General features: G+C 34.6%; 1 protein-coding gene across 3 annotated transcripts in view; it reads right to left on the bottom strand.

The window, feature by feature from the left end:
• ERC2 (ELKS/RAB6-interacting/CAST family member 2) overlaps nt 1-27,916 on the bottom strand; it is an 875,964-nt gene that overhangs the window by 585,037 nt on the left and 263,011 nt on the right. For all 3 annotated transcript variants that reach the window (XR_012499973.1, XR_012499974.1, XM_074344641.1), the window contains exons 5-6: nt 20,714-20,869; nt 7,881-8,048 (exon numbers count right to left, since the gene is read on the bottom strand). Coding sequence is in view for 1 of the 3 variants with exons in the window: in XM_074344641.1 (XP_074200742.1) it covers nt 7,881-8,048; nt 20,714-20,869 (324 nt within the window). In the remaining 2 variants the exon portion in view is untranslated. The remainder of the gene's footprint in view (nt 1-7,880; nt 8,049-20,713; nt 20,870-27,916) is intronic.

Raw genomic sequence — 27,916 nt, 5'->3', positions numbered from 1 at the left:
AACTACCTACAAGTATATATATTATTACATATGAAAATGAGTACATATGTGCTAGGGGGGATTTTTCTGGGAGTGAGCCAGCAGACTGCATGAGATTTTCTTATATTGATTACGTTTTAAAAACAAAACCAAAAATGTTATCGACCCTTGCTATGGAGCTGCCATTAACCTAACCTGCATGCATTGTCCCTCACTTTCATGGACACAAAACCTCTACATTCTTTAATTAATAAGTTGTCAATCATTTACTCTCAGATAAATATAATGCTTCCCTGATCTATTTTGAACAGAAATGATTATAAAAACAAGCATTATATACTACTGTCAAATAATAAATCTTCCAGAAAACATGCAAAAGAGCTGTCATGCCTGATAGTTTGAAAATCACGCTGGGCTAGGGAAAACTGCACTTTCCAGAAAACAGAAAGAAATCTTTTAATTTGGAAACAGAATAAAATAGATGGTACTTTCATAGTATCTTCATTTCTCTGCATCATCCTAAGACATATAAAAGTGACTCAATCAAAATATGTAAGTCTGAGCTCAGTAAAAACAGGCACCAAAAATTCAAAGGAGACTAACAAAGGCAGAACACAGAATGGATGATAAGAAGAGAAATGAGGTACAGCATTCCCCAAACATACTGATATATGATAGTAACAACAATCACATTAATGACGATAACACAATTTATAGCTAAAACCCTTTATTAGAATCAAAGTACTTTTCACATAGATGCATCAGGCTGGCACAATGACTGCTGTTCTGTAGATAAATTTCTGAGCCACCATGTCTTTTAGTCTTGTTCACATCTCAGTGATTAAACGGGGAAGCTAAGACATGTCTACACATCTCCCAATTCTAAATGCTGTGTTTTTCATGTCACATTTTACTTCAGATCATAAAATAATAGGTAGGCCTTTCTTCTTCCTAACTTCTGGGTATGCTGGTAATTATTCATTGAAATCCATAAAAATCAAGATGCTGAAGTTAATTTATTATTATCTCTACTGCCACAAAATTAATGTGGTGACACATAAGGGTAAATTTGTATGTGGGAAACATCAAGGGAAGTAGCAAAGTAAGATACTTGGCCCTAGGGTCCTTTGAAGCTATTTTAAAAAGTAAAACGTTATGTTAAGAGCCATGTGGTATCTGTGTGTGTGTGTGTGTGTGTGTGTGTGTGTGTGTGTGTGTGTCTGTAATTATTATTCTATTGATTTATTGCACACATGTCAAAGAGCATCTGGGCATCTGTACAAGTTAAAACAAACCTTCTCAGGAGCCAAGCCACATAGCCACAAACCCAGATAACTTGCCTCCCGCTTCGTCCCACCCTTCAACCTACAACCTCCTAAACGCAAACGCCTTAGTGGCAAAAGCCATCCTTGAAGAGATGAATCATTAAGCCAGTGACATCTGTCATTTCTACCATATTCTAAAAGGATAGCCGAAGAAAGTTGATGGCACAGATTTTCCAGAGAAATGAGCAGGGCTCTTCCCATTCTAGAGAGAGCCCTCTTCTGTTTGGCAACAGCTTTCAGTAATGACTCAGGAATCTAATTGGAAGGAGCTATTATATGTAACCTCTTCCAAGGATGAGCACCATATCTTTCACACAAATGTAAACTCAGTTCTTTCATTGTAGGGCACAATGAAACAACATACCTCACCGACTGAATATTCACCCACTAAGCCACTACATGTTACACAGGGAGACTCTTATTTCACTGTTTCTCCAAGAAGCGGGAAAATCACATTAGTGTATCTTATCCTGCTGCCAAAAATCCTTTGCCTATGATCCAACAATTAGGGCTAATTTCAACCTAAATTCCTTCCTCTAGGAGATGGATATCATTAGGCAACTCTCTCCGTTTCCCGTTTCAAAGATTTTAAAAGAAAAAAAAGGCAAAAGAAAATTCTTTGGATATTTCCAGCTGATAAAATCATTAATCTCATACTCCCAGCTTCAAAGCAGAAAACCAGAAAATCATCTCACTTTCTCTGCACGTGGAGAGTAATTTTTTCTACTTCAAAGCAGCACCTCTTTATTGGGTCATTTTAATTACTAAATGTGGGATGGAAGCTATCCACATAAGGTCACCACTATCCTCTTCATGAAATATGTATAGGTTTAGTTTGGACTACATTAATTCAAGAAAGGTAAAATACAGGGGAGAGAATAAGAAATGGGAAAGAGGCTGAGGAATACAGCACTCATCAGTACAAAGCAGTGAGAGGAAGGTAGTAAACCTACCTGAGCTGACTTTTCTCATTCTTTCCTTCTGAAGAGGAACTATCAAGAACCCTGAACACCTGTTTGGGTAATACCTCAGCAGATTGCCTTGCTTCTCAAATTTCCTTCTATCCAATACACAGCAACACAATTATAGTAAATTTACTATTAATCCTGGTATTATTGCCAACTTAAGACAACTGTGATTATAACCTATTGTTTTGTGAATGATCACTTTGAAGGAGAACTTGTGCTCTAGAATGGAGGTCAGCAAATCCGGCCCTGATTAGAGTAAGACTGCTAAACAGAAGACAAGCCAGGCATTCCAATTCCCACTTAACCCTCTTCCCAAAATATCACAACATCATGGGTGCAAACTTTTTCTTGTAAAGGGCCGGAGAGTAAATATTTTCAGCTTTGTGGGCCATAGTGTTTGTGTCACTACTAAATTATGCTTTCACAGCACAAAAGCAGCCAGACAACACATAGATGAGAGTGTGGCTATGTTCTAATAAAACTTTATTTATAAAAGCAGGCAGAGGGTAGGACTGTCCCAACAAGCTGTAGCTTTCAAGCCTTATTCTAGACATGTGCTAGACGGTAGAAATGTTCTATAGCCATGCTATCCCATGCACTAGTCTCTAGCCACATGTGAGTATTACATACATGAAATGTAGCTAGTGTGACTAAGAAACTACGTTTTAAATCTTACTGAATTGGGGGGGGGGATACTTTTTATTTTTAAAAAAGCTTCTATTGAAGTGTAGTTGATTTATGTTAGTTTCAGGTGTACAGAAAGTTGATTCAGTTATACATATATATACATATATATTTTTTCTTTTTAGATTCTTTTCCATTATGTTATTACAAGAAATTGAACATAGCTCCCTGTGCTATACAGTAGATCCTTGTTGTTTATCTATTTTATATATAGTAACGTGTGTCTATTAATCCCCAAGCCCTAATGTATCCCTCCCTGCCCTTTCCCCTTTGGTAACCATAGTTTGTTTTCTATGTCTGTGAGTCTGTTTTTGGCTTGTAAATAGAATTTGTATCCTTCTCTTTTTTAGATTCCACATATAAGTGATATCACATTATATTTGTCCTTCTCTGTCTCACTTACTTCACTCAACACTAGGTCCATCCATGTTTCTACAAACAACATTATTTCATCCTTTTTTATGGCTGAGTAATATTCTTGTGTGTGTGTGTGTGTGTGTGTGTGTGTGTGTATACATACATCACATCTTTATCCAGTCATCTGTTGATAGACATTTAGCTTGTCTCCATGTCTTGGCTATTGTAAATACTGCTGCCATGAACTTTGGCATACACGTGTCTTTTCAACCTACAGTTTTCTCTGAATATATGCTCAGGAGTGGGACTGCTGTATCATATAATAAGTCTATTTTTAGTTTTTTAAGGAACCTCCATATTGTCCTCCACAGTGGCTGCACCAATTTACATTCCCACCTACAGTGCAGGAGGGTTCCTTTTTCTGCACACCCTCTCCAGCATTTATTATTTGTAGACTTTTTAATGATGGACATTCTGACTGGTGTGAGGTAATACCTCATTGTAATATTGATTTGCATTTCTCTAATAATTAGCAATATTGAGCATCTTTTCATGTGCTTATTGGCAATCTGGATGTCTTCTTTGGAAAAATGTCTATATAGTCTTCTGCCCATTTTTTGATTGGGTTGTTAGTTTTTTTGTATTAAGCTGTATGAGCTGTTTGTATATTTTGGAAATTAGTCCCTTGTGAGTCATCTCATTTGCAAATATTTTCTCCCATTCTGTAGGTTGTCTTTTTATTTTGTTTATGATTTCCTTTGCTGTGCAAAAGCTTGTAAGTTTATTTAGGTCCCATTTGTTTATTTTTGCTTTTATTTCCATTACTCTAGGCACTGGTTCAAAAAAATATTGCTGAAATTTATCTCAAAGAGTGTTCTGCTTATGTTTTTCTCTAGGAGTTTTATAGTAATCCAGTCTTACATTTAGGTCTTTAATCCATTTTGAGTATATTTTTGTATATGGTGTTAGAGAATGTTCTGCTTTCATTCTCTTACATGCAGCTGTCCAGTTTTCCCAGCACCACTTATTGAAGAGATTGTCTTTTCTCCATTGTATATTCTTGCCTCCATTGCTGTAGATTAATTCACCATAACTGCATGGGTTTATTTCTGGACTTTCTATCCTGTTCCATTAATCTATATGTCTGTTTTTGTGCCAGTAAGATACTGTTTTGATTACTGTAGCTTTGTAGCATAGTCTTAAATCAGGGAGCATGATTCCTTTAGCTTTGTTCTTCTTCCTCAAGATTGTTTTGGCTATTTGGGGTCTTTTGTGCTTACATACAAATTAAAAAATTTTTTGTTCCAATTCTGTGAAAATATCATTGGCAATTTGGTAAGGATTGCCCTGCATCTGCAGATTGCCTTGTGTAGTATGGCCATTTTAACAATACTGATTCTTCCAATCCAAGAACACAGTATATCTTTCCATCTGTTTGTGTCATCTTCAATTTCTTTCATCAATGTCATAGTTTTTGGAGTACAGGTCCTTCACCTCCTTAGGTAGGTTTATTTCTAGGTATTTTATGTTTTTAGATTCAATGGTAAATGGGACTGTTTCCTTAATTTCTTTTTCTGCTATTTCATTGTTAGTATATAAAAAGGCAACTGATTTCAGTATGTTAATTTTGTATCCTGCAACTTTACTGAATTCATTGATGAGCTCTAGTAGTTTTCTGGTAGCCTCTTTAGGATATTCTATGTATTGTATCATGTCATCTGCAGTGACAGTTACAGTTTTACTTCTTCTTTTCCAATTTGGATTCCTTTTATTTCTTTTTCTTCTCTGATTGCTGTGGCTAGGACTTCCAAAACTATGTTGAATAAGAGTGGCAATAGTGGAATCCTTGCCTTGCTCCTGATCTTAGAGGAAATGCTTTCAGCTTTTCACCACTGAAAATAATGTTAGCTGTGGGTTTGTCATATATGGCCTTTATCATGTTGAGGTATATTCCCTCTATGCCCACTTTCCAGAAAGTTTTTATCATAAATGATGTTGAATTTTATCAAAAGCTTTTTCTGAAACTATTGAGATGATCATATGGTTTTTATTCTTCAGTTTGTTAATGTGGTGTATCACATTGATTGATTTCAAGATGTTGAAAAGTCCTTGCATCCTTGGGATAAATCCCACTTGATCATGGTGTATGATCTTTTAAAAGTACTGTTGGAGTCAATTTGCTAGTATTTTGTTGAGGATTTTTGTATCTATATTCATAAGTGTTATTGGCCTGTAATATACTTTTTTTGTGGTATCTTTGTCAGATTTTGGTATCAGGGTGATGGTGACCTCAAACCATGAATTCAGAAATGTTCCTTCCCCTGCAATTTTTTGGAATAATTTCAGAAGGATAAGCATTAACTCTTTTATAAATGTTTGGTAGAACTCCCCTGTGAAGCCATCTGCTCCTGGACTTTTGTTTCTTGGAAGTTTTTAAATTACTGATTCAATTTCAGTGCTGGTACTTGGTCTGTTTATATTTTCTATTTCTTCCTGATTCAATCTTGGGAGATTATAGCTTTCTAAGAAGTTGTCCATTTCTTCCAGGCTGTCCATTTTGTTAGCATATAGTTGCTCATATTAGCCTCTCAGGATCCTTTGCATTTCTAATTTTATTAATTTGATCCCTCTCCCTTTTTTTCTTGATGAGTCTAGCTAAAGGTTTATCACCTTTGTTTATCTTTTCAAAGAACCACTTTTTAGTTTCATTGATCCATTCTATTTTTCTTTTTAAGTCAATAGTTCATTTATTTCTGCTCTAATCTTTATGATTTCTTTCCTTATACTAACTTCAGGTTTTGTCTGTTCTTCTTTCTCTAATTGCTTTAGGTGTAAGGATAAGTTGTTTATTTGAGTGTTTTCTTGTTTCCTGAGGTAAGCTTGTATCACTATAAACTTCCCTCTGAGAACTGCTTTTGCTGCATCTCATTGGTTTTGGATCATCATGTTTTCATTTTCATTTGTCTCTAAGTATTTTTTTATTTCCTCTTTGGTTTCTTCAGTGATCCATTGGTTGTTTAGTAGCATATTGTTTAGCCTCCACATGTTTGTGCTTTCTACAGTTTTTTTTTTCTTGTAGTTGATTTCTAATTTCATAGTGTTGTGGTCAGAGAAGATGCCTGATATGATTTCAGTTTTCTCAAATTTACTAAGGCTTGCTTTGGGGGGCATAAATTTTACTGAATTTTAATCAGCCTAAATTTGGGAAGCCACATGTGACTAGTGGATACAGTATTAGACTACACAGTTCTAGATACTATGTACTGATGCTTCCCCCCTTCCTATTTATCGCGTAGTTTACATTTCTGCCTTACAAAATAAAATATCTATGCTTCTACATTCACAATGCAACTATACACAACTGAACATGTTATTTCTTAAATGTGAAATATCTACATCATTGAGGCCAAACTGACAGTTTTGATTTGAAGCAATCAAGTAACTGCTTATTGGCCAATCAAGAGCACAGGGGCTGAGTCAGGTCTATGCCAATAATTATATAACCTGGAATCTGTTTCCCTTCTCCTCTGGCCACTCTCCCTCGCCTTAACTGAGGACACAGACCTACTTTACAGGCCCACTAACTCCTATGGAAAATCCAAACCTCTCTATAGATGCAAACACATGGCTCCAAGAGCACAAGAAAGAAAGTGCAACTCAATTATATTGCCTTCTCCTAAAGTAATCTACCTAACACATTGCCTCAACACAAAAACCAGGGAGATTCACCACATTCTTTGCTACTGCCCACACGTAATAATCTATTTTTAAATTTATTTTCTGTAATAATTATATTTTCTGGCAGCTGTTTTACTTACATAATAACTAGCTTGTGTTTTGCATATCTTCGCATACTCAAAGATATAATCCAATGAGGAATAGCAAAGAAATAGGATACTAACATAAATTTTTTTCCTAAGTATGATTAAGAAATAACAAACCAATATTTCCTTTAAGAAACTCACACAATATCAACTTTCTTCAATGGGTAAAAGAATCTTGAAAATTGAGGGTATTCCTTAGGAAGTAGGAAACCCTTGGAACCAAAAATGCCAGGAGGGGGACCTATACAGATACACAGTCAAGTATGGTAGATGACATTTTGACTTTTTTAAATTAATTTTGATAAAATGAAACCATTCTAGATCCAATCATTTATCTGTGGTTGCCAAATTAAAAAACAAAAAACAAAAAACAAAAAAACCCCTCTGAAATATGAAAAATACAAGTGTGAAGCAAACTCTTCTGGTGGCGCAACATAACATGAACTGACAGGAGTCTCCTTACACAGTCTTCATTTATCCTACTTTAATGTAAGAAGATTTTTTTCCATAGAAATAGCCATGTGCTTGTTTATGGGATGTTGCTGCAACCCTATTGGGAACATTACACAATCTATGGTACATGCAATGGGTCTTACCTTTCCAAAATCCCCAAAATACCTGATATCCAAGATATATCTAACCCCAAAGGTTTGGATAAAGGATCTTCTAAAGAAAGCTGTTCAGGTAGGACATTTTCTATCGAGTCAACGCCTGATGTCTGGAATCCTGAAACAGTGCCTTACCTCAGTCTGAAGGATGGCAGCCCTCTGTTCTTTGGCAGTAAGCGACTCTTTAAGCACTTCAATGTGTTGCTTGCAATCTGAATTCTGATTGCTAAGGGTTTCAAGCTTTGTTTGTAAGGCAAGAAGTTCTGACTCCTTCTTTGAAAGTTCCTGCTTCAGCTGATCAATCTGTGAAAAAACAAAATTACAAGAAATTAGAAGTCATAGCTCCTATTCTATTCTTCACATATGAGAACTACTGATTTCTCTTAATTTTCAATAGCCAGTGACTATTAACCCAACAAGGCAAACCATGAGTTTGCTTAAAACTATGGTCTTGGTAGTCACTCAGTCTTAGGGGTCTAGGGAGACTCTGTAAAGGTGGCTGAGATTGGCAAACAGGAAAGGTAAGGTCAGCAAGACTGTCTTCCACCTGACAGAGAACTAAGGTTCACAGTGGAATGAAGGCTTCCTGGCTAAACCTACAACTCATCCAAGAAACCACAAAGCCTATTCACCATAGTCTTCAGAAGGGTCAACAAGGAACTGACAAAGGTAATTACCCAAGACAGGACCTAGACCTTCTCTGCTACTCTATGATGGAAACAACCATTCAAGGACATCACTCAACAGAAGAGAACCTTCATCAAAAACAAACAAATAAATAAGCAAACAAGCAAGCAAGCAAGCATTGAGGGTTTTTCTCCTTTTTTTTTCCCCTTACATTAAATACTAAAAAGACAGAAAAGAACATAAAATACATACAAAATCATACAAGGAAAAATAATACAAGAGATATCCATCATTCAGTCACCATTAAAGATTATTAGAATTACCCATTCCCAACCCATTTATATCTTTCTCTACCACTTTGGAAATAAGCACCACCCCAAATTTCGGGTTTGTCATTTTCTTGCTTGTCTTTTAGGCTTACCATATTTTTTTTGCATCTGTAAATAATATACTATTTAGTTTTGCATAGTTTTTAACTTTATTTGCACTGTGTATATTTAATTAGTACTTCGCATTTTTGTACTCAAATCTTATGTCCTGGAGATTAGATCATCTTATTGCCCATGCAATTTGTTCATTGTCATTGAAGTACAGTATTATATTGAAAGACTTCATTCCAACTTATTTGTTCATTCTGCTGTTGGTAAACACTTGGGTTCGTTTCTAGGGTTTTTTGCTATTACAAAAAGTGTACTATAAACATCCTTACACATGCCACCTGGTATACAAAGCAAAAACAATCTAGGAGTTAAACTGCTGGACCACATAGCATACACATCTTCAGCTCCACTAGATAACACTAAAGTGGTTTCCAAAGCAGTTATATTAATTTTCACGGTCACAAGCAGTGTGTAAGTGGCCAATCACTCCACATCTTTGGCAATATCATATGTCACTGGCCTTTTACATTTTTGCCAGTCTGGTAGAGTTGTGGTAGATGATCTCCAAAAATAACTGCAACAATTTCTTCATACTTGTATACACATGCCACTCCCCACAACTAGAGGAGAAATCTATTCACCCTCCTCTTGCATTTGGGCTAGACCGTGACTTGCTTCAACCTGCTAAATGCAGCACAAATGTCAGTATGCCTGTTCTGGTCCTAGTCTATAGGAGGACTGGCAGCTTCAGCTTCCTCTCACTGGAAGCCAGCCACCAAGACAGAAGTCCAAACACCCTGTGACCACCAGGCTATGAAGAAGTCCATACCAGCCACATGGTCAGGCCATGCAGAAAGACAGAGAGGTCTGGGGAAATTTGTGACCTCTTTGTCCTGTTCCTGATTTTAAAGGGAAGAATTTCAATTTTTCATCACTAAGTTTAATGTTTGCTTTAGCTTGTTATAGGCATTCTTAAATTTTAGAAAGTTCACTTTTATTACAACTTTGCCAAGAGTTTTTTTTTTTAATCATTAAGGAATACCTCATATTAGCAAACATTTTTTCCTGCATCTCATAATTTATCACATTTCACCTTTAATGTTACTACAATAAAGTATACTAATTTTAAATTAGTATAAATATTTATCTCTTCTTGCATTAACATGAAAAATTCTACTCTATCATGATGTATCTTTTTTTTTTTAGGTTACTGGATCCATCTTGCTAATACTTTGTCAGAATCTTTCATCTATTTTTATGTGTAAGACTGATTTGTAATTTCCCAATCCTGTGCTATCCTTATCAGATTTTAGTATCAACTTAGCCTTCCAAATAAAGTAGGGAGTGTTCTTCCTTTTAATGTGTTCTGAAATGGTCTGTGTAAAATTGAAATTTTTTCCCATTAGTGTTCATTAGAAATCACCAGCAAAGCCATCTAGACTTTGTATTTTCTTTATCAAAGACCATTACTTACTTCAGCCCTCTTTAATGATTAGAAGAATATTCTAATTATGTGAATCAATGTTGGTAAGTTTTTTCCTTTAAACTTGTTTCACTTAATCTAAATTTTCACCTTAAATAGCAGGAAGTTTTCATAAAACCCATATATCTTTTGATATCTATGGCATCTATGATTATGTCTTTTTTTCATTCCTAATATACTTTAGTTTTACTCTCTTCTTCTTGATGAATCTCAGCAGAAGCATGTCCAACTAAATAACCTCTTCAAAGAGCCAATTTTGGCTGTGTTGATTATCTAACATTTTTACTATTTCATTAATTTCTGCTCACATTTTTACATTATTTTCTTACTACTTTCCTTAGATTTATTCTGTTTTCTTTTCCTAATTTTTTTAAATTGAATATTTATCTAACTTTCCTTTTTTCTTTCCATGTTTAAGGCTTAAGACTATAAATTTTCTTATCAGTATCATTTTAGCTCAATCTCCCTAGTTAGATATGTAGAACTGACATTATTGTTCAGTCCTAAATATTTTCCAGTCCCCTTTATCATTTATCCTTTGACCTATGAATAATTTAGAAATATGTTTCTTAATCTCCAAATACATGAATGTTTCCTAGTTATCTTTGTGGTTTTTATTTCTTACTTGCTTTGTGAATAGAGAACATAGTCTGTTCAATACTATGCATTTGAAATTTGGTGTGTCTTACCCTATACACAGTATGTGGTCAGTTATCATAAATGTACTCTGCATACTATGTGCTTGAAAAGGATATGTATCCAACAATTACTGGGTGCAATATTCTGTATATGTACATGACATTTGATAGCACTTTTAATTGGGTAGTTTAAGTGTTCTATATTTTGATCTTTTAATCTGCTTCTTCTGTTGATTACTTGAGAGTGGGTTAAAACCATCTACCATAATGATGAAATAATTAATTTCTCCTTGCAGCTCTGCCAATTTTTTATCTCTAAAATGACTTTTTGCCTCAAAATCTACAACAGCTTTCTTACAGTTGGTATTTGGTTAGTGTGTCTTTTTTCATTTTCAATGTATCTTTAACACAACATTACAGAAGATTCTTGTAAATAGCATATACCCAGATTCTTATATCCTGTCTTATAAAATTAAGTGGCACACTTATTATCATTATGGAGATATGTGATTTTACTTCAACCATCTTACCTGTGCTTTCTATCTATGCTACCATTTCTATTTTTTCTCTTTTCTTTCTTGCCTTGTTTTGAATGACTTTTTTTTTTTGCCTCTACCATCAAAAGTTATATTTTTATTTATTTCTAACCTCTAGGTTATTACCCTTGAAATTATAACAGGCTTACATTTACCTAAGTCTAAAGTCAATCCATATATTTATCTTCTGTCTGAGAATATAAGGATCTTGAAACCCTTTAAGTCCAGTCACCATCCTCTTGATAATCACATTGTCATCATATATTTTAGCTCTTTCCTGTTTGTTTTTAACTCATCATTATTTTTTTACAGTCCATGTTTGCTTAGATTTACTCCCCACATTTATCACTATCTTTTTTCTTTATTCATTCTTACATCTCAGATACTCCTTTAGGAATCTCCTCTTGCCTGAATGCATCTGTTAAAATTTCCTTTAGTGGACTTTTGTTGGTGGCAAACTCAATTTTTGTCTAAAAATATATCAACTTTATTTCTTCTTTGTGAATACTGTTTCTGACAATTAAAAGCTATTTTCTAGGTTGAGACATTTTCTCTCAGCACACTGAGCATATTATTCTACCTTCTGCCTAAAGAGGCTATTAAGAAGTCAAGCTCTCACTCCAAATTCATTCCTTTGAAGGTAATGGGATTTTTATTCCCACTAGCTGCCATTTTTAACAGCTTCATTGAACTATAATATACTTGCCAAACAATTTACCTCCTTAAAGTGTACAGGTGATGGTTTTATGTATATTCACAAAATTGTGCAACCATCATCATCATCCAATTTTAGAACATTTTCATCATCTCAGTATGAAATCTTGTAACTATTAGAAGTCACTCTCCATTCCTCACCCTCTACCCCCAGCCTAAGGCAACCAATAGTCTACTCTGTTTCTATAGATTGACCTTTTCTGGGAATTTCATATAAAATGGACTCTTAAAATACACATATTTTACAAAAACTTCAAAAAAATACATAACTTTGTGACTGGCTTCTTTCACATAGCACAATGTTTCAAGGTTCATGGATGTTGTAGCATGTGTTAGTACTTCATTGCTTTTTATGGCTGGATGATACTCCACTGTATGAATATGCCATATTGTTTCTATCCATTCATCAGTTGGATAGACACTTGTTTCCATGTTGTGGTTATTATGAATAAAGCTGCTAAGAACATTCATGTGCAAGTCTGTGTGGTCGTATGTTTTCATTTCTCTTAGGTATATATATAGATGTAGAATTGCTAGGCCATATGGTAACTATATGTTTAGCATTTTGAAGAACTTCTAAACTGTTTTCCAAAGTGATTATACCATTTTATATCCCCACTAGCAACATATGAGTGTTCTAACTTCTTCATCTTTTGTTTTACTTATAGCCCTTCCAGTGAGTATGAAGTGGTATCTCATTATGGTTTTGATTTCTCTAATGACTAAAGGCTATCAAGCATCTTTCTACATACTTATTAGTCATTTATATATCTTCTTTGGACAAATGTTCTAAATGCTTCTTAAGACTTTTTCTTTGCCTCTGAGATTTTATGGCTTAATTTTGATGTAAATGGATAGATTTCATTTTATTTTTTCTATCTGGGGTACTTTGAGCTTCTGAATTTTTGGATTGGTACCTGTCATCAATTTTAGAAAATTCTCAGCTTTCATCACTTCAAATATGGCTTCAGAATAGTGGTTGTCCCTACTCCATCTCTCGTTCTCTTGAAAACTCTGATTAGACTTGTACTAGTTCTCCTTATTCTATCTTCTGTGCATATTAATTTGTCTTTTATGTACTCCATACATTTATCTTTTATTTAATTTTTTTGCTCTGTTTTCTAGTTTGAGTTTTTCTTCTGCTATGATCACTCTGCATTTAAATCTATTCATCGAACTTTTAAATTTCCATTTTCATATTTTCCCATTTCCAGACATTTAATTTGGTTCTTTTAAAATTTGCTTGGTATTTTTTATAGTCCCTTGCCCTTTATTCATATTTTAAACTCCTTTTATTTAACATATTAAACATTCTTATTTCATAATGTTTGTCTTAAAATTCCAATTTCTGAAGTCCTTACATTCAGTTCTGCTGTTTATCCTTTCTACTGGCTTTTACTTATGGTGGCTTGCTTTCTTGCAGGTTTTATAATTTTTTAAAAAAATATTTACTGTGTGCTCACGTGTTTTGGAACTTTATCTGGAGAAATACATTGAGGTCTGAGTTGAATATGTGGCCATTCAGAGCATTTGTGTCTGCCAATACCTGGGGTAGTACCAACCAAGGCCCCCTATAAACTACATTCTATACTTAAAATTTTTTGGATCACCTCAAGCTGCACATCTGCATAAGAGCCAGCTGTGGTTATGGATTCTCAAAGCTAGTTTTTTTCACTTTTTTCTTGGCCCAAAGTTTTAAAATAGAAAAATAATGTGCCCTGGAGCCTCCTAGTCTATGTGGGAGGAGAGGGTAGTGAGGAGTTTATTTTTACTTTACCCTTGGACTAAGAGTGTAGCTGTCTGGGCTCCCAGCTTTGTGTGGTAATGGTCCTGGGATTCCTATTTAACTGCTCACCTTGAGCAGGCTTAGGCTTCTATCTCTTTCCTTCAGTGTCCCTGTGACTGTGAAAACTGAAGCTCAAGTTCACTTGTCTAGCAAATGCCAACAAGAAGACATAACCAGTGCTTTACTTATTACTTCAGCTCCCTGCTTTGGCTTAGTTTCAGCCCCTGAGATTCTAACTTGAAAGCTCATAAATACATTTTAAAATGTATGTTTTTAAACTATATTTGAGCCATCATTTTTGTTTTCAGCAACTAAAACTGGCATAAACAAGAACCAAGCTACTGACAACAACTGCTGAGAATGAACAGAGTGAGATGCTTAAAAAGAAGTGAGATACCAATCCTCAGAAGTGTGCAGCTTGCACTATTTACGAGAAAAGTTGATAAAGAATTCCATTTGCAGGGAGAAGTCAGACTAGATCAAGGGACAAATAGGTTTAATCTTGTTTGCCAAATCTAAAGGTTTGGTAGTGGCTGGCCAGAAGGCAGTCTTGAGAAGGATTTTGATTATGTTTAAAGATTCACTGAAAAAGAATTGTGATAGATAATCAACATGCTCTGGATATGTGTGACCAGGTGGTGGCACTGCTCTGGTCTGTGGAATCCATGAAATACATCATGTCTTTATAATTTAACAAATCTCGAATCTATTATTTTTAGCTAGAACAAAAGTAAGTTGTCTCCCCTTGCCCCTCTCTCTTTCTCTCACATACAACAAAAACAGAGTATAAATAAAATGAGGGAAAAAATCAGGATTAGGATTAACAAAAATTATAAAATAAATTAAACCTGTTTGATCAGCATTCTTCTCGGGGGGTATGGCCCCAAATCATATGCAGTTATAGTTAACAGCACACTATATAGTTGATTCCACATATGAAACTGATTCATCTGAAAATAAAACTAAAAAAAACCTTTCAACTCTAAATGCTTAAGCAAAGATGATATTTATAGTTAAAAAAACACCTGATTTGTGCTGACTTCTACAAATATTGGAGTAGAAATATCATGTAGGAGTAGGGTACTGAGAGAGGAATTTGAATGAAATTAATTTGATCAATGGAATGGTATTTAATAGGAAGGAAGATATGGCAGGTTCTACATTCACCTACTTTATTCAATAAAAATAGATTGGTAATGATAAAACTACCTCAGTCTATAAATATTAAATAGGCAGTTGCTTTAAATAGTTTTCAGACTATTGCTGCCATGAGGTAAATTTTAAATAAATATTTTATGCAGACAATAACAGAAAAAGGCTTTTCTGAGGGGAATTATAGTTACAGGGTAAAAAATCATATTCTTTCATAAAAATATGCCTTTGGCTTCTTTTATAGCCATAAACTCAATAAAAATGGAAAGTGATGCAATCAAACATACATGAGAACTGAGGCCAGGGAAGGTCTGTCTCCATGATGGCAAGAAGAAAAGCCAATCGGAATTACATCACATGCTTTATATCAAGTCCATGTGGACATCAGGCACACTTCATCTCATCTGAAAGTTCTTCCACCACTTACGTCTGTGACACAACTAACACCCTGAAAAAACTACTCTGCCAAGGAAAACAGCTTCCTTCTCACTGCAGGTATGGCTCTCATGTCTACAAAGTGATATGCTTATTATCATGCAGTTTGGGTTATGAGATTTGTAATCCATGAGAGGTTAATAAGAAAATGTGTTACAAATTCAGAATAAAAGAGGAGCTCTAAGGCAGCAGAGTGGCATCTTTGGCCAATTCTGAAAACAGAGGAAGTGGCTAATATAGAAGTGCTGGGATCAGTATATGAAAAATGTGTTAGACTGGGAACAAAGCTTTGCATAGAATAGGGGATGCCATAATTCTTTCCCTACTGAAAAACAATTATTTGTATGGTACATTCCATTCCTAAAGGCTTAACAGTGCTCCTGAAGGTAACTCATGCTTTCTATGGCCCCTTAGATTCTGCTCTCACAGTCTGATTCCTCTAAGCCTTTGGAGTTGGGGTAGAAATTGGAGTTTCAAACAGGGGAGAGTTGTACTGCTCAGGAGGTCTCCCAGAGTCTCAGTTCTCAGAGACAACATGCACGTGCCAAAGGGCTCGCAAGATGTGGGGATTTCCATCCTGGCTGACAATGTCTGGTATTCCTGCCTTTGCACAAGCTGAGATTCTAAACTCTGCTTTTACATTTTTGCAATTCACCTTCCACTATTCTGACAATGTTATGTCATGGTTTTTCTATGTTATATTTACAAAAGCAACTTAGGTCTTCACTGATACTTAATTTAATCACAAAGCTTTCAAGAGGCCCTACCAGTCCCAGACATCTGCTCAGGATCAAAATGGGGGCACATGCCGTATCAAATGGCCAGTTAAAATACTTCTTTTCCCTTCAACCTACATTCTTTATTTATTTTAAGAATTAATGCAAGCAGTATTCCCTTTTCATACCACAACATTGTTTTCTATGTCAAATTCTCATTGAAAGATTTAAATTATTTGTTTCAACATACTTCTGTATCTTTAAATGAATCTGTATATAGGAATCATTATTAGCTGCTTTTATTATCTATTTGTAGCGAACAGTTGCATACTGACATTGAGATTGATTGAAATCATGCCCTGTTAATGAAGAGGAATCAAATGCTGACTCAATTTTATCACCAATGGGTCATAAAAGTAATTTTCAGCTAAAATTTCAAAAATATAAGCAAATAAGAACACAGAAATTTTAGGAGTTTTTTCATGATTAGGTTGAATTTTAAAATCTTTTTTTAATTAAAAAAATAGTAAGTGTCCAAGTAATCATGATAGAACACACTTTAGACCTCTATTAAAGAAATATACAGATTAAAGAGTACCAAGACAGATGCCTTTGTGAACAGTGATCATTCTGAAGGTGCCTCTCCAAAAGACCTGGTAAAGGGAAAGTTCTCTGGGGGCAGTTTTAAAAGTTTCCTATATATTCATTACAAATAGCAAGAAGAAGTAACAATATTTAGCTGCAGTTACAAGTTTAGTTCCCAAAGAGTACTACTCTCCTCCTTATATAGCATTTTATAAGAATTTCTGAAATGGTCTACCATGACTCTTGGAGTCCTTATAAACTATTAAAACAACAGTTTCGAGTAGGTATAGCTCAGTGGTAGAGTGTGTGCTTAGCATGCAAGAGATCCTGGGTTCAATCCCCAGTACCACCATTAAAAAATAATGATAATAAACAAATAAATAAACCTAATCACCTCCCCTGCCAAAAAATAAAATGAAATAACAACCATTTTCAAAAATCAAATGCAAATCAAACCTAGCATTTTCTACCAACTGGGATCCAAAGTCACCTTATGATTTCCATTTCTATCACTGCTTCAGTAAACCCAATGAGCTTAACAATTACATTTCCATTTCCCAAGTAAGTTTCAGAGCCTCTAGATTTTTGCAATTTAAATCTAACATTTCTTTTCTTTTTTGGAACACCGTCATTTCATATAGACTTGAGTTCTTCTTACTTCCTTATCTGTGTGGAACAGGGATGGAATGGTATTTTTACCTATCCTTCTAGGTTTGCTCAGACATCAATTTGAGTTTGCATTCTTCACCAAACCTGTCACTGCAGTTTTGCCAATCTGATTATTTAGACAAAAAACTCTTAACTCTAAACTTAAACAACTTGCATTACTGCAGCCAGAAGTGAAGTCTGCTGCCATTAAACCTTTAGGGTAATGTTTTTAGAAGATTTTTTACTTTTCCAACTAAGTGGTCAGTACTGGGAAATGGAGGATACTTTGAACATGCACTACTTTTAATGCCCCTCAGTAGCTAGCTCAGTACTACGTACTAAGAACAATATTTAGTAAGTCTCTGGGGACCAGAGAGCTCAAAATCCACCACTGAAAGCTTTATCCATGCAACTCTGCATAAATGAAAGAGTTCAAGAGATTCCAATGGCGACATTAAACAATTCTCCTGTCTATGTCTGTAGCGAATTATTGCAAAAATTAACTCCTCAGATATCTGTGATGATGTTGACAAGCAACATATTCATATAAACTTTGCAGAAAAGTTATCCAAATAGGCCACAATGGACCATGAACTATGCTACCAACCTAGTTTTACAGGCTATCAGCCCCTGTCCCTAAATTTTAACAAGTTCCATGATAAATGATTCACCCTACTAGAATCAGTTCACACAGCCTAAGGGATCCCCCAAAGTACAAAACATAAGCACTCAGAACTAAATGCTTAGCAATAACTATGTCTTAACAGACCTGCTCAACCATACCCAAGCTTAAATAAGGAATCACACTACCTTCTCAAAGTAGGAAGAAGTAAGAAAAATAGCACCTGAAGTAACGTTATGAGGTATAAGCAATAAATGTTATGATTCAATCCAATAAAAATATTCTTTCAATGGAGAAAACATTAAAAACTAACTCTTACAAGTACTTTTCAGCTAATTTTTATCAGTCTATAATGGATATCTGCATGATATTATAACAACTCACTTTTACTTGTATTACTTAGAAATCCATTTTTCCTTGTTAGTCAAGTAAAATATAACATTTATTACTACTATTATTATTATTATATTTGGTTATACTTCTTCAATAATAATGCATGTAATTATTAGCTGCTTTTTTGAGCCTGGCACTTAAACTACATTATTTCATTTAACCCTTTGAGTCACCCTTTAAGGTTTGCTGTATTGCCCCTACTTTATAAAAGAAAGTATCACTGAGTGACTTAAGTCACTCCCCAAGGCCACGCAGTCAGCGACGGCAGGCTAGAGGTTTGCCAGAGTCTGCTTCAGTCTTTAGCCTGCACTATTTCCACCTTACTCCATTTCTCTCCTCAAACATCCTTCTGACCTGACTATTTTGGAAACCCTTGAAAGTAACTCACCATTAAAAGTTAAAACTCTAGGAGTGATGGTGTCTCAGAAAACTATGGACTAATAAAGGTCATGATTTGCTTGCTGAAGACCATATACTTGTTTTATTCACCTGGACAGAATCAATAATGAGGGACAGAGTTAACAAATTACATGACATTTTCAGCTGTAGAAGTGGGTTGATCTCCAACTATTGAATGACAGGACAGGGTGGGGAGGAAAAGTTACAGCCAAAACAGTAATTTCCCCCAACTTCATGCCTTCATTCATATCTGTGCTCAATGCATTTCATCTTCATTCGTAGAGTGATTTGGTCATTGTCTGCAGGCCACCCCACTTCTGTGCTTGCTGTACCACAGGAGGGTACAACTCTCAAGGAGGGAAGGATTGCAAAAAAGGAACCAGAAGGGAGGACTAAGCAGGGAAAACCATCCTGCATTTGTGGCCATCCCTGAAAAGAAGGGGTTACATTCAAATCCACTGGACATTCCCCCTCATGTCTCTACTCCTCGATCCAAATTTTCAGTCATAATCTCAATGTCAACTTACAGATGGAAAGTTGGCAGAAGTAAGCAATAGCTTTTGCTTTTTTTTTCCCTAGAGAAACACACATATATACACAACACACATACATGTTGAAGTAGATATTAGATATTATTTTCCCTCTATAATTTGCAAATTCTCTGCAATGAGTATGCATGTATTTCACAACTGATAAAAATCATAGCTATCATTCAAACATTTTTCTCTCCACTCCCACTGCTTTCTCACAGCAGTCTGCATTACTCTTAACTCTGCTGCATTTTATAAGGCAATAAACAAGAGTAAAACCTGGGACAAGAACAGAGATGTTTAAGAGCAACTGGTAAGAAAAAAAATTTAATTGGTGTGGTCACTATTTTCAGAAAGAAAATGGTTTAAAAATAAAGGTTAAAAAAAGAAAATTGCTTAAATAGAGGAATAAATAAAAGCATCTCAAAGTCTCAAAGGCCTATTTGGGGCTGTTCATAAATTTAATAATTATTCATATATAAAAATAATAGATATTCAGGTGATTGGTCCGTTTGCAGCCCGAAGTTTAATTTTGAAAAATACAAGCCAAATTCTTTAAAACTGGTAATATCAATCTAAAATAATGGAACCAATTACTATAATGGTATTTCATAAATATTTCACAGCAATAGATAATAATGATAATAAAACTCTCAGCAACAACTCCTGACATTTATTGAATGCATTCTAGAGATAAGTCAAGGGACTAAGTGCTTTAAATGCATAATCTCATGGAATTGTCAAGCAATCTAACAACGAAGGTACTTTTCTTTTTCTTGTTCATATTTCACGGATGAAGAAACTGAGGCTTACAGAGGTTGAATAGTTTAAGCAAATAGCAGCATTGGAATTCAAAGCCAGTTCTGTTTTAAACACTGTAATAAAACCAAAATGTCTTCATAGCATTGAAATCAGTTAAACTGACTTCCAAGATTAGTATCTTTTAAGACAATCTTCTTCTAGAGATGAGCCAAAAATTTGGCAATGACAAAAACTTTAAAAAATAGCACACTTTTGAAAATTTAGGAATTTTGGAAGAGAGAGGACTATTAAAAATAAATGTTAATTCCCAAGACAGAGGGACACCAAAATAACACATTAGAAAATTATGAAACCTTTAGTAAGGAGAAATTCTACCAAAGATTTTCCCTAATTTCTTTCTGTAATCTATGCTTCTGTAACATCTTCTGCATTCTTCCTTATTGTCTATATATTTCATATATCACATAAATCAGATTAACTGGGTATTTATGGAAAGTATGTATGTAAACCATAACTTTCCAGTCATACTAAGAGTATAAAAGTTTATAACTTTGGACCATACCTTAGTTTTCATGAACTTGGAGTGACTTTTGTAAACCTCTATTTGTTTTATCTCTTCTTCGCGGTCCTCAGTGTTCAGCACACCATTGGCTTTTAACATCTGGATCTCATCCTCAAGATCCCTTATGTTTCGCTCCAATGAAGCGATTTTTGTGTCCTGTTGGTGAAAAAAGAAGAAGAACAAGACAAAGAAAATTGTTTTTTCAGTATCATTGAAACAGAATTTCAGAAAGCAATTTTAGTAATATATTAAACATGGTGTAGACATAGCCCTAAATTCAGAACAATTTATTTTTTCACTTGTGAAGATTATCTGTCAGATTATTTTTTAAGCTCCCAATAAAGATCATGTGCCAATACATTACAGAAAATTACCTAGATATATTTGTCTTATATCCAAGAATCAAATCATCAAAGCAATAATGATAAAACTGATCTAAAGTGTTAAAAAAAAAAAAAACACCATTTAAGGGGACAAATTTGTAATTTCACATATAGTTTGCCAGTGTATGTTTTTGAGTCTGCTTGTAAACACAAAAATAGTTTGTTCATGTGTGTATTCTGTGGCTGGTTTTATAAGGCATGCTTGGAATTTGACTGTGAGAGAGAAGGAAATTAAAATCTACTAATGGGGAAAAGGATTCTCATCTAAAATGCAGACATAAGTGAAATTAAATAACTGAATCATGACCTAGTATGACTGATACACTAAATATTGAAAATTTATAGCAACTGGAAATAATATATCACAACATCATGATTTATTTGGCAAGCAGTCCGCTCCCTGCGTGACAAAAAACATTACTACCTTGAAGGGTATTTCTAACTTTTGATTTACAGAGTTAAAAAACTAGAAATATTACACTCAAATGTGGGATTAGTTGAGAAAAAAATAATCATAAAGAAGTTTTTTTTAAAAAGGAAATGACAGACTCTACACACAAGGTAGAGCATAATAAGAAATGATGCATTAGAAGTAGAGAAGAGAGAGCTCTCATAGAGGAAAAAAACTTTTCCCCAACCTCAACTATTAAACTCAAATCAGTCTTTGGAATGAAACACATTGAAAATTAGACTTCAAGTTTTCTCACTGTCACCATCTACCTGCCATCTTATTGTGTAGATTCAAGGAGCTTATATTACTTTTGTAATTGAAAGTTAATGAAAAACAAGCTCATATTTTTTTTTGATGAAGAGATTTTTTTTAACATTTTTTATTGAGTTACAGTCCTTTTACAATGTTGTGTCAAACTCCAGTGTAGAGCACAATTTTCCAGTTATACATGAACATATATATATTCATTGTCACATTTTTTTTCGCTGTGAGCTACCACAAGATCTTGTATATATTTCCCCGTGCTATATAGTATAATCTTGTTTATCTATTCTGCATATGCCTGTCAGTATCTACAAATTTTGAAACCCCAGTTTGTCCCTTCCCACCCCGTGCCCCTTTGGCAACCACAAGTTTGTATTCTATGTCTATGAGTCTGTGTTTCTGTTTTGTATTTATGTTCTTTTTTTTTTTTTTTTAGATTCCACATATGAGTGATCTCATGGTATTTTTGTTTCTCTTTATGGCTTACTTCACTTAGAATGACATTCTCCAGAGACATTCATGTTGTAGCAAACGGCATTATGTTGTTGTTTTTATGGCTGAATAGTATTCCACTATATAAGTATACCACAAACTCATATTTTTACCAATTCATTTTTTAGAATCTAAAAAACTAAAGAGTTCCCAAAGTAAAGACAAAATGGGTTATTCTATTTATAACTTAACTTATGGAAAAAATTTTGCAACAAATATATCTGTCCTGATTCTGCAGCTATTTTACTTTTTTATATTATATGCCCAATTGCATGTTTCTTGTGGCAATATCATCATCATTATCATTATCATTGCCATCATTGTAAAGAAGAGAAAAATCAGGAGCAGCGACAGCTACTTACTGAGCTCCACTATGTGCCCATATCTGGGTGCTCTATGTGCTGGCAACACTTTTCTTAATTCTCAGAAAAACCCCAAGAAAATGAAAGAAAACGACACTGAAATTTGCAAAATTATTATGAAATGTTACAAGCTACAGTATTTCATATTTCTTTAAAAACATTTTTATTGTATCTTTGCAGTTATAAAAGCAATACACTTTAAATTCACAGAAAAAGGAGAAATGCTCTCTAATCCTACCATCCAGCAATAACTTTCATGTTTTTATGTATAGCCTGCCAGTCTTTTCCTATTTTAAATGCATACCTGTAATCTTGTATACTGCCAGTTTGAGTGAGGAGAATGTTTTGGAATGAATGCCTATGTGCCTCCAAAAATTGTATGTCGATGCCCTAATCCCTAATGTGATGATATTTGGAGATGAGGCCTTTGAGAGGTAATCAGCGTTAGATGGGGTCATGAAGATGGAGCCCTCAGGATGGGATTAGTGCTCTCATAAGACGAGATAGCAGAGAGCTGTTCTCTCTCTCTGCCTATAAGAACACCACAAGAAGGTGGCTATCTGCAAGACAGGAAGAGAGCTCTCACAGGAATCCAACCATGCTTGTCACCCTGATCTCAGACTTCAGCCTCCAGAACTGTGAGAAAATAAATTTCTGCTTTTTAAGCCACCCAGTCTGTGGTATTTTGTAATAGCAGCCCAAGCTGATGAATGTTGGGAGTCATCCTTAGTGACTCATTTGAGTTTTACACTATGAGAGCTCTGTAGATAAAAAGAGCAGCAATTAAAAAAAAAAAAAAAAAAAAGGAAGCAATAAGGAAAAGGCCATGGAAAAAGAGCTTCTAAAAGTTCTTAAGAGTTTTGTAAGTAAATAACAATCATTTTGAATCAACAGTTTTTCTGACTATAAAAATTCATGCTCATTACAGAAAAACTGAAAAGCCACTGAGAAAATTACACTATCCACCCCAATCCCATCACCCAGACATATCCACTATTAACAAATTTATTTATCCCCATGAGCCTTAAAACTATATTATTTCTTTAAAACATATGAAAAGATAGCTCTCAATTAAAACTAATGAATATAATGTAGATTTCCTCTCTTTATTGAGATATAATCTTTCAGTATTTATAAACACCTAAATATAATCTTTACAAGAGTTAACTATAAGTTAAGCATGAAAGGAAGGGCCAACATCACTCCTTCCTGATATAAAATCTGGAATTTAAACTCAAGTCTAAAGTGATCATATTTATATGTATGTATGTATACACCGATGTACATGTACAAATATGTATTATACCTTAATTTCTTTATAGCATTTGTTAAAATTTCAGGTCTCAATTATGTAAGCAAGGAGAAAAGAAACCCTCAGCTTTCCTCTCAGTCAATTCCTGAGGCTTTAGTTAGCCATGACCACAAATGCCAAGTTCTAAATGGATTAGAAGGAGCTTTTCATTGGACTTTAAAAAATTACATACTGCTAAAGAAAGATCAGAATGAAGTTAAGACATAAAGTGTCTTAACATAGAAAATCCTCTTGACCTATGTACATCTGAGTTAAAATTTCACCAAAAGGTTAAACACAATTTTTAAAATAGTATTTTTAACTTTTACTAATTTTCTTAAATTAACCAGCCTTTCTTTTTCCTCACAAACTTCATTTTTCCTTTAGCCATGGGTGTCCCAAAATACCAAAAAAAAAAAAAAAAAAAAAAGGGGGGGGTGGGGAAGGAGAGAAGATGAAAGAAAAGAGAAATGAGTACTGTGGAAGTCACTTTAATAAGGATCAAATTTTTTTCTGTCCTTATTTATATTTTTGTTCTTACAATAAAGAGTCAATTTCAAGGGCAACAGAACTTATACCTAAAATCATAAGCATTGAGAAAAAGAGGTGGGTAAGATCAGTAAAATCTAGCGAGGAGAACAGATACAAAATACACAGGTATACTAGATGATGTATTGACTGCCCAAAAAGATATTCAAAATGCTGAGCCAGAAGAAGACGTGAAAAATATAACCATGAAACATAAAGCAAAGAAAATTACTTCTCTGACCATAGCTTCTCCCCTGCCTCAGTTTGAAGAATTCAAGAAGAAATTTTATCTTTTTCAGTAAACAAAACAAAACAAAAAAACCAACTCTGAATCTAAGATAAGTGACTAAAAACTTACATATTTAAGGAAGACTATGGAAGGAAACTACCTCACAAGTCCTGATATGGCTCAATGTGGTACATGGTTGTTGCCTTTCAAAATAGATACTAAATGCACATTCTCAATAACCTAAGCACTGGTCTAGAATAGAGGGAAAAACTTAAGTGAAGACATATGCTGTAACATCCTGAAAAGTGGCGTTTTAGAAAGTAGAGCAACATTTTACTCCCAATCACCAAAGAGTTATCACTGGAACATCTTTACGTGTTATTTACAACTGCTACTTAAAAATAATTTATGTAGTGATTTTCAAATATTCACCTAGATTGTTTCACAAATACGCAAGTTCTCAAAGGAGATAATTGCAGGCTTCCTTAGAGATGGGGAAAGTGAAATACAACATAGAACAGCTTTTCCCAAAGTCCAGAGAAACCAAACGCTCTGTGAAAAGGGGGTTTCAGGGTCGAGTAAGTTTGAGAAATGATTATTGTGGATTCCCCAAAATACTAGCATTAATGGCCCTGGGAAATCCTAGAGTAAAGTATTCTATTTACTTTGATTTTTTTCCAGTATTATTACTCTAAAAGTCAATTTTTGGAGAAAAAAAAAAGTAAGACTCTAAATGATCTAAGCTGTGGGTCATATACTAAAAGGAAAAGTCAAAACAATTATTTGAAGTCTTCAAGAGAAAACTTGCATGATTACTGCCAATTTAAAATAATTGAAGGCTTGAATATTCAGATCACCTTGTCAGCTTCTGTCACTCAAAAGTGGTTTACTGAGAGCCTGCTCTGAGCCCAGAGCAGTGAAAGAACTGACATAAACTTCCATGCTCCCCGAACTCACCACTTCATGTCTCAGGTGACATTTTTCAAATACTCTTGAGATAGGACAGACATAAAACTGTTTTGCTTTAAGTTTCAGGGGGTAAAAAAACAGTGGAAGAATGTTTGCTTCATTCTCCATGAATTAGAAAAATATCTGAATTGAATATTTCTTTAAGTCATGCCTTTCCACATAGTTATAAAATAATACTTGTAATAAAACTTTATTTTACATAAATTACAGATCATAACTCCTACTTAAAGATTTATAACCAAGACTACTTCACACCTATCATCCAAAAGATGCAAAATAGGTATTTGATGAGCATCCAAAAAAAAAAAATCACTAGAATTGAACCCCTAAATCAGCCATGAATATTAGCAAGCCCATGACTGCAGGGACTACAGCAATGAGGATGAACATCAGGTAGGAAGACTCAAATAAATTTACTTTATCTCTGCTTTATATTTTTTTTAAATAATCTCTGGATTTTTCTACAATATGTCTGCTATAGTTGATAGTAAATTTAGACACAGGAAGTTCTCTCGTTCATTCAACAAATATTTGCTGAGCATCTTTTGGGTACCAGTCACCTTGCTAGATGTGTGAGATACCAGGTAGATCTCAATAAGATTCATAGGCAACCTTCTCTCCTAACATGAAGTACCATCTAGATCTTTATTACTCAAAGTGTGGTCCATAGACCAGCAGCACTGATGTCACCCGAGAGCTATTTAGAAATGCAGAATCTCAGACCACACTCAGAACTACTGAATCTGAATCTGCATTTTTATAAGGTCCTCACATGACTTGGGCGTTCTAAATGACTTCAGGTGTCCAGCATACACAAGGACAAGACCAAGAGACCAAGACAACCTTATTGGCCATATACATTTAGAAAACCATGAAGCTACTCTCAAGAGCTATCCAACTTGGCCTAAGTGTACAACAACCTGGTAGAAACTTTACAGAGCATCTTTGCCATCCTGACGGATGCCTTTATCACCCTTTTTGTGTTTGTTAAACATTATGTTCCTCTTAAACAGCAAGAATCAGATTTCAATTCCTCTCTAGGAACTGTGAACACTGAAATGGTGAGTGGGTGGAACATCAAAAAAGCAGTATCATTTAGTCACAAAAAGTAACAATTACATTTATTGCTGAGTGTCACAATGTGCTTTCCTTTCAAATACAGGAAGAATTACTGGTTTCATTTTAATATCAGGCTAGGAAAGAAAATACAAGCTGTTTTTACAGAGCATACAACTCACTGTGATCACATATTGGTCTGGGGACATTAATCAACAAATTTAGGACCAATTGGTTTAAAGAGAAGACGTGAGCTAATGTTCAGGAAACGTCCCTACATAATTATATTACACTTTATTTAGAATAAAATTCTAGACTATTATTACTGGATACCACAGAGGCTCTTGAAGGCTTAACTTTTAAAAAATCATCTAGTTGTAGTTGCAAACATAATTGAGCAGCCCCTGGTCTTGCTATCTGAGTAATGCCCTGCCTTTGGAAGGATTTACTGTGTGGGATTTACTGTGGTTAAGTGAGCCCAAGTTAAGCACTCCAGAAAGAAGTCGACTTGGGCCTAAGGCATGTTATCAGGAAAAACAAAAAATCAAAAACTCTTCTTCTTGGGCCTTATCAAATTATAAAAACATGATGGCCTAGATTAAAAGATGACAGGGGACTTGCTGGTTTTTGGTGGTTGTGTTTTTCTGTTGATTCAGATGGTATCTAATACTTTAGAGCAAAATGTACAAGCACAGAATCAGGTTGGGCTAGTCTATATTAAAAGCAATTAGGGTGCTTTGATGTTTCTTTTCATGGTCTCATTTGCCTACTTCTGACTCATTGTTCAGGAAGCCTATGCCCCAGGAATACATCCTGTCATCCTGTCTGTGTACACATTACTAATGATCCACAGGGAGAAGATATATCTCTAGTCATTCTTGCTGGACACTAAGTGATCTCTGAGGTTTTGGTCTCCATGTATGAATTTGCTGCTGTTGTTAACAAACTCAAGTCTCACAAAACGAGCTAAAAACAATCCAGCTGACCCTTAGAGAATCACAAACCTGGATGCAAATCCTGTTTCAGGCTTTTATGTTTTTAGGCAAGAAACTGAGCCTCTGAAATAAGACCATGCTCAAGAGCACAGTATGAAAATAATAAGTGATCTATATATAATGCATGAAAAATACCTATTATGAAACTCCCCCAGGAAATAAAGGTTGCCATTATTATCATAA

The sequence above is a fragment of the Camelus bactrianus genome, chromosome 17, assembly GCF_048773025.1.
Source record: "Camelus bactrianus isolate YW-2024 breed Bactrian camel chromosome 17, ASM4877302v1, whole genome shotgun sequence".
Classification (NCBI taxonomy): Eukaryota; Metazoa; Chordata; class Mammalia; order Artiodactyla; family Camelidae; genus Camelus; species Camelus bactrianus.
Note: the sequence above shows the minus strand (reverse complement) of the source record. Positions and strands in the feature narration are given on the sequence as shown.